At 59.8% G+C, this 6,479-nt stretch overlaps 1 protein-coding gene across 1 annotated transcript; it reads left to right on the top strand.

Annotated features, from left to right (window-relative positions):
- Positions 1-1,352: 1,352 nt before the first annotated feature.
- Positions 1,353-2,429, top strand: NPBWR2 (neuropeptides B and W receptor 2). The gene has a single exon (XM_002830553.5). The coding sequence runs from the start codon at positions 1,428-1,430 to the stop codon at positions 2,427-2,429; it is 1,002 nt and encodes a 333-aa protein (XP_002830599.1). The 5' UTR covers positions 1,353-1,427.
- The last annotated feature ends 4,050 nt before the right edge of the window (positions 2,430-6,479 follow it).

Raw genomic sequence — 6,479 nt, 5'->3', positions numbered from 1 at the left:
GAGAAGGGAAGGACTCAAAGACCAACCCAGAGCAGAGTGTGATGCTCACCACCTCTGCAGGACAGCGTGAGAGTTACGTGTCAGGGTGCGAACGTCTTCTCTGCAGCCTTTCACAGCTTGCCTAGGCTGAGTTCCTCTTTTAGCAGAAGACAAAAAAAGAAGGTGGGTTTCCTATGGCCAATAAGTTCTGCTTCCACACGAGGGCATACAGACCCCCCAGACGCCCACACTCAGCCAAGGACATGTAGACCCACTCAGATACAACGCAGAGCTCACCCACAGAAACCCCCATACAGGCAGACACAGGCCCACACACGTACATGTCCTAACTGGCACACACACACAGGCACACACCATGTACATGCACAGGGTGGGGCACGAGACCCACCAAGACACCCATGTTCGCAGATAAGGGTGCCCAGGCCCACAGTGACTCCCGGACAGAGGCACAGATGCCCTCAGTGCCCTCTGCCCAAAGACCTGGGCACACCCAGAGGCCCCTGCACAGAGTGCCTTCCTGACACACAGGCGCACACATGCCTCAGCCGCCCACTGAGGAGTCTGCCTGGGTAAGTGAGTGCTGAGGAGACCCTGGAACAGCCGACTGCAGGCGCTACTGCAGCTCAGGGGAAGGTGGGGCCTGCCTTCCGGGCTCCACGTCAGCAAGGGGGATCCGCCTCCCTCCCTCACCAGCATCAGCACTGACACCAGGCTGGGAACCTGCCTGAGGCTGAACCTGCCGGGGCTGAGGCAGCCAGCAGGGCAGGTCCTGAAACTCCTGAAACCTCAGCTGGAGGACCACACCTCGCTCTCCATCCCTGCGACTGCCTGTACCGGCCAAAACCAGGAACACACCAAGGCTACCAACTTCTGGACTCGAAGCACTGGACAGGTCAGTGGAGAGAAGAGTAGCTGGACCAGCAGGGTCTGCAGCATCTCTCGGGAGGGTGTGAGGGAGGGTGCAGACTCCGAGACCCCTGAAGGAAGGACCTTCAGATTCAAGGGAGCCAGAGATGAGCTTGGGAGGTGTGTTTCCAAAGGAACCGCCTGATTCTACTTAGCCTGTGCATTTGCGGGTTGCTGGCGCAGGGGTGGATCCACGTCTCCTCTTCCCAGGAGGGTGGCCAGCAGCTGCTCTCTGCGGGAGGAGGGAACTGATCTGCTAAAGTATCACCAGGAAGAGGCGGGAGGAGGCCCCCACACACCCCACCAGGCTCCCTCTGGCCCCATGTCCTTGACCTGGCAAAGTGGCCACAGTCTCTGCCAGAGAACTTGGAGTGGCTGTGCCCTAACAGACGGCCAGATCTCAAAGTCTCCGGCTGTTTTTCCTTCCTAGAATCCAGCCCAAGGAGGCCCCCGACCAGATACCCAACTCCAAGGCACCTCCCACCTGCCCAGGGCTCAAATTGTCAATAGTCCCAGCTACGATGCAGGCCTCTGGGCACCCAGAGCCCCTTGACAGCAGGGTCTCCTTCTCCCTCCCCACGATGGGTGCCAACGTCTCTCAGGACAATGGCACCGGCCACAATGCCACCTTCTCCGAGCCGCTGCCATTCCTCTATGTGCTCCTGCCTGCCGTGTACTCCGGGATCTGTGCCGTGGGGCTGACTGGCAACACGGCCGTCATCCTTGTAATCCTGAGGGCGCCCAAGATGAAGACGGTGACCAACGTGTTCATCCTGAACCTGGCCATCGCCGACGGGCTCTTCACACTGGTTCTGCCTGTCAACATCGCGGAGCACCTGCTGCAGTACTGGCCCTTCGGGGAGCTGCTCTGCAAGCTGGTGCTGGCCATCGACCACTACAACATCTTCTCCAGCATCTACTTCCTAGCCGTGATGAGCGTGGACCGATACCTGGTGGTGCTGGCCACTGTGAGGTCCCACCACATGCCCTGGCGCACCTACCGGGGGGCGAAGGTCGCCAGCCTGTGTGTCTGGCTGGGTGTCACGGTCCTGGTTCTGCCCTTCTTCTCTTTTGCTGGCGTCTACAGCAACGAGCTGCAGGTCCCAAGCTGTGGGCTGAGCTTCCCGTGGCCCGAGCGGGTCTGGTTCAAGGCCAGCCGTGTCTACACGTTGGTCCTGGGCTTCGTGGTGCCTGTGTGCACCATCTGTGTGCTCTACACAGACCTCCTGCGCAGGCTGCGGGCCGTGCGGCTCCGCTCTGGAGCCAAGGCTCTAGGCAAGGCCAGGCGGAAGGTGACCATCCTGGTCCTCGTCGTGCTGGCCGTGTGCCTCCTCTGCTGGACGCCCTTCCACCTGGCCTCTGTCGTAGCCCTGACCACAGACCTGCCCCAGACCCCGCTGGTCATCAGCATGTCCTACGTCATCACCAGCCTCAGCTACGCCAACTCGTGCCTGAACCCCTTCCTCTACGCCTTTCTAGACGACAGCTTCCGGAAGAATTTCCGCACCATGTTCCGGTGCTGAGGGGCCTGAGCACCCACCATCACCCCCATCATCACCCCCACCCCCCACCCAGTTCGGGTTGTCTCTTTCAGAGGATGCCCGGCCTGTTCACATCCCAGTGCTGTCCTCTCCACGCAGGGAGACACAGACCCTCACACGCTGGCCACCAGACCTACAGACAGCCGTGGGCATATACCTTCCATGTCTCTGCTTCCTGGACAGCCCCTGGGTGGACAGCAGCAGGGATCCAGGTCCTAGCAGAAGGCCCCCACACAGCAAGCATCCTGGGTCCACTTACCCACGAGAGACAGACAGATGCACAAGCCCCTTGGAAGGCTTTTTGGGACTCAGGAACCCTAATGACAGTGGTCGGGAGCGGAAGGAACCTGAACTGTGATCTTGACCTGGGCCAGCGCCATGTTGCACAGTCTCTCCCCAAGACGGGGTTGGGAGGTGGTAAGTGTGGGCACCTCAGGCAGCAGCAATGCTGTGTTGCTGCAAAGGCCAAGGACACCTGCACCAAATGAGACCAAGAAATCCACTCCCGTGGCCTGAAGCCCAAGTGGCATTCCAGCAGGAGGCCCAGCCCCGCCGTGCCCACACGCCGTGGCCTGTGCTCCCCTGTACCCCCCTGCTGTGGCCGACGGTCCTCTCATACTTTGCTAGAGGCTACAGGGCCCTTTTGCCAGGACTTCTGGGCCACCACAGCCTAGGAACCATCTGTCACTTGGACAGGCTGGAACCTGGAACTCTTTCTCCTGGGGTGTGGCCAGGGGCTTGTAATCAGCCAGCAGGAGCTGCATGCTGAAACTCTGGTGGGGGCAGGGTGAGGGGTGGTAATGAAGTGCAGGCAGCTCAGAGACCACTGACTGTCACGTGGCAGAGGCCAGGGGCTGGTCCCAGGTGTGCTGTGGCCAGGCCCCAACTCTTGGCCCCATGGCTCTCAGCTGGTTCCATGCCTGGCATTCCAGCCTGGCAGTGAGGTGTGAGTGCTCTGGGTTGGTTTCAGTCCTCATGACCCAGAGCTCTGATCAATCTGTCCAGCTGGCACACAGGACCCACCATTCACCACCCCACGAGGTGTCTCAGGGTGTATGCCCACCTCCACCCATCCACCAAGTACTCCAGCGTTCCAGGCCACGAGGGCCCAGCCTGTCCAGCCCACTCGGCTCAGGCCTGCATCAGTGCTCCTCCTCCGTGCTAGCCAGCCAAACACGCCAGGGCCATCTCCATCCACTTATCCTCCCTGACAACGTTGTATTAATTATCTGTTGCTGCATAACAAATTTCTCCAAAACTTAGCCACTTAAAACAACTTCTACTATTTCACAGCTTCTGTGGTTCAAGAATTAAAATGGCTTTTTGGGTGGTTCTGGCTCAGGGTCTCTCCTGAGGTTGCAGTTAGGACGTTGGCCCAGGCCCTGGCCCTCTGAAGGCTGGGCAGGGGCTGGGGTATCTTCTTCTGAGAAGTCTTCCTCCCACAGCTACGGGCAGGAGGCCTCTGCTCCTCAACACATGGATGCTTCAGGGGCTGAGTGTCCTCAAAACATGGCACTGGGTCCCCCAGAGCCAGCGACCCAGAGGGGAGCCAAGAGGAAGCCACGATACATTTGAGGCCAAGTGTCCGAAGCCACTTGCCATCCCTTCTACTACATTCTGTGCATTGGAAGCAAGTCACATGTCCAGCCCACACTTGGGGGCTGTAGACGGTTTATTTTTCTTTTGCTTCAATTTTTTTTTTTTTAATTGAGAAGGGGTCTCACTCTGCTGCCCAGGCTGGAGTGCTGTGGTGCGGTCACGGCTCACTGCAGCTTCGACTTCCTGAGCTCAAGCAATCCCCCCACATCAGGCTCTGGAGTAGCTGGGACTACATGCATGCGCCACCACGCCAGGCAAATTTTTTTTTTTTGAAAGACAGGGTCTCACTATGTTGCCCAGGCTGGTCTCAAACTCCTGGGCTCAAGTGATCCTACTGCCTCAGCCTCCCAAAGTGCTGGGATTACAGGCATGAGCCCAGCCTGTGGGCAATTTTTAAGCCACCACCAACACCGACACCGCAGGAAGAACAAGCTGTCCCTAGATTTGTTTCCTGGCTGCACTGCAGTCGCACCTCGCAAAGCAGCAGCACGGCAGCCTGACTGCGCTCTGCACGCTGTTACTGTGCCCCGGAGCCCCTTGAGGAGACAAGTGAGACTGTGTTTCCCAGACACCCGCTCCAAGCCCGCGGCAGAGCCAGGTGTGAGGCGTAAATGAGCAAGTGAACAACGAGGGGCGGGCAGGAGAGGCTCGGGAGTGGGAATGTGCGCAAGGCAGGACTGAGAGTGAGCACCAGGGGGTGGGGGGGCGGAGGGGGCGGGGAGCTTAAGGAGCGCCCGGGCAAGAGCCCCTACAGCCCTCAGGGCCCAGGTCTCCCACCCTGCCCCCAGCATGCCCTCCGGCCCCAGCCGGACATCTCTGCTGCAGAGAAGGCGCCAACCAGGATTCCTGCAAAGAACCCGGACCCCTTCTTACCTCGGGCGTCTCCTATCCCCATCCACAGTCCAGCAATGGGATCCTCAGCGTCTTCTCCTCGGGGACCAGGCAGATCAGGCACAGCCAAAGGGTCTGCAGACCACCCCGCAGCCAGCCGGGAGGGAGGGGCAGGCGCGCTCTCCCCGGGAGGCGGGCCCTCCCCCACCGCGGACCTCCTGACACGGGGCGGGGTGGGCGCGGGGCAGGGGCCACACTGAGCGGCTCAGCCCGCCACGTCTCCACGCTCTGGGCTCCTGGTCCCAGGGAGAGCCTGGCCCAGCCACCCACTTTCAGACCCCGCTAGTCACCGCGTTTCCCACCGCAGCGCCCTGGAGCCCAAGGCTGCGCCCGCGTGAGCCCACAGCGCCCCCTGGCGGGAGGGTCCGACGCCGCTGCCGAACCCCGGCCTTCCCGAGGTCGGACCGGACCCGGGACCCTCCCGGGCGCCCCAGCCTTCCCCCACAACCCCACAAAGAGGGTTCTGCGGTCCCCTTTGCACACGGAAGGAAACTGAGGCTCAGAAAAGCCAGGCGACTTGACCAAGCCCAACAGCAGAGGTGGGTTGGGGAGCCGGGGGCTGGAGAAGAGACACAGGGTGCGGTCAGAGGAGGGGTGGAGTGGGCCGGGGTGGAACCCAGTCCTGGAGGGCAAGGGAGCTAGTCAGCCTCCAACGCCCCCCAACTCCTCCTACGGCCCTTGGCCTCTGTCTGGCCAGCTCCTTCTGGAAGACACTAGCTGTGGGCTTAGCCCTGGATCCACACCCACCCGAAGACAGGACAGTCAGCACCATGTGTGAGCCTCCTCTACCAAGACCATACCATCTCCCGGGCCCAAGGGCACGGTAACTGCCCCGGTGCAGCCTGTCCCTCCCAAATTGTCCCTTGGTGCTAAATTTTTGCTTTAATGGCAATGTGTTTGTTATGAACTATTTGTGTTCCTCCAAAATTTGCATTTTCAAATCCCAGTCCCCCAAGCTGATGGTATCAGGAGAGGGGGGCCTTTGGGAGATGACAGGTCATGACGGCGGAGCCCTCCTGAATGGGAGGAGTGCCTTTAGGAAAGGCACGTTCTCAAGCTGTCAAACCCATGTCATGATATAGTGAGAAGATGACCCTCTGCAGCCTGGGAGCAGATCTTCCCCGGAACCCGACTGTGCCTGCACCTGATCTCAGGTCTCCAGCCTCCAGAACGGTGAGAAATAAACGTCTGTTGTCTCTATTGCAACTGAGTCTATGGTACTTTTCTACAGCAGTCCAGGATAAGACAGTGTCTGTCATTCAAACCTATAGAAAACCCTACAGAACTTGCCCATCTGCCCATACCCTGGAGACAAGTACTTGGACTGGAGTGTGCCCGTACCCACCCTCCAAAGCTGCTCTGTTTTGCAGGTCAGCCTGGGCTGAACTGGGCCAAACAGGAATCAGGAGGCAGATGTCCATGGCAAGAGTGTGCCCAGCCCCAGAGGAGGCCGTCTGCTCATCCCTCACCAAAACTCCCCTCAGATCTGCTCAAGGAAGGGGAAATGAGCAGGAGCAGGGGTTCTTCTGAGATGAAATGGGG

This window comes from Pongo abelii, chromosome 21 (assembly GCF_028885655.2).
Source record: "Pongo abelii isolate AG06213 chromosome 21, NHGRI_mPonAbe1-v2.0_pri, whole genome shotgun sequence".
In the NCBI taxonomy this organism is placed as follows: Eukaryota; Metazoa; Chordata; class Mammalia; order Primates; family Hominidae; genus Pongo; species Pongo abelii.
This window is presented reverse-complemented; position numbering and strand designations above follow the sequence as displayed.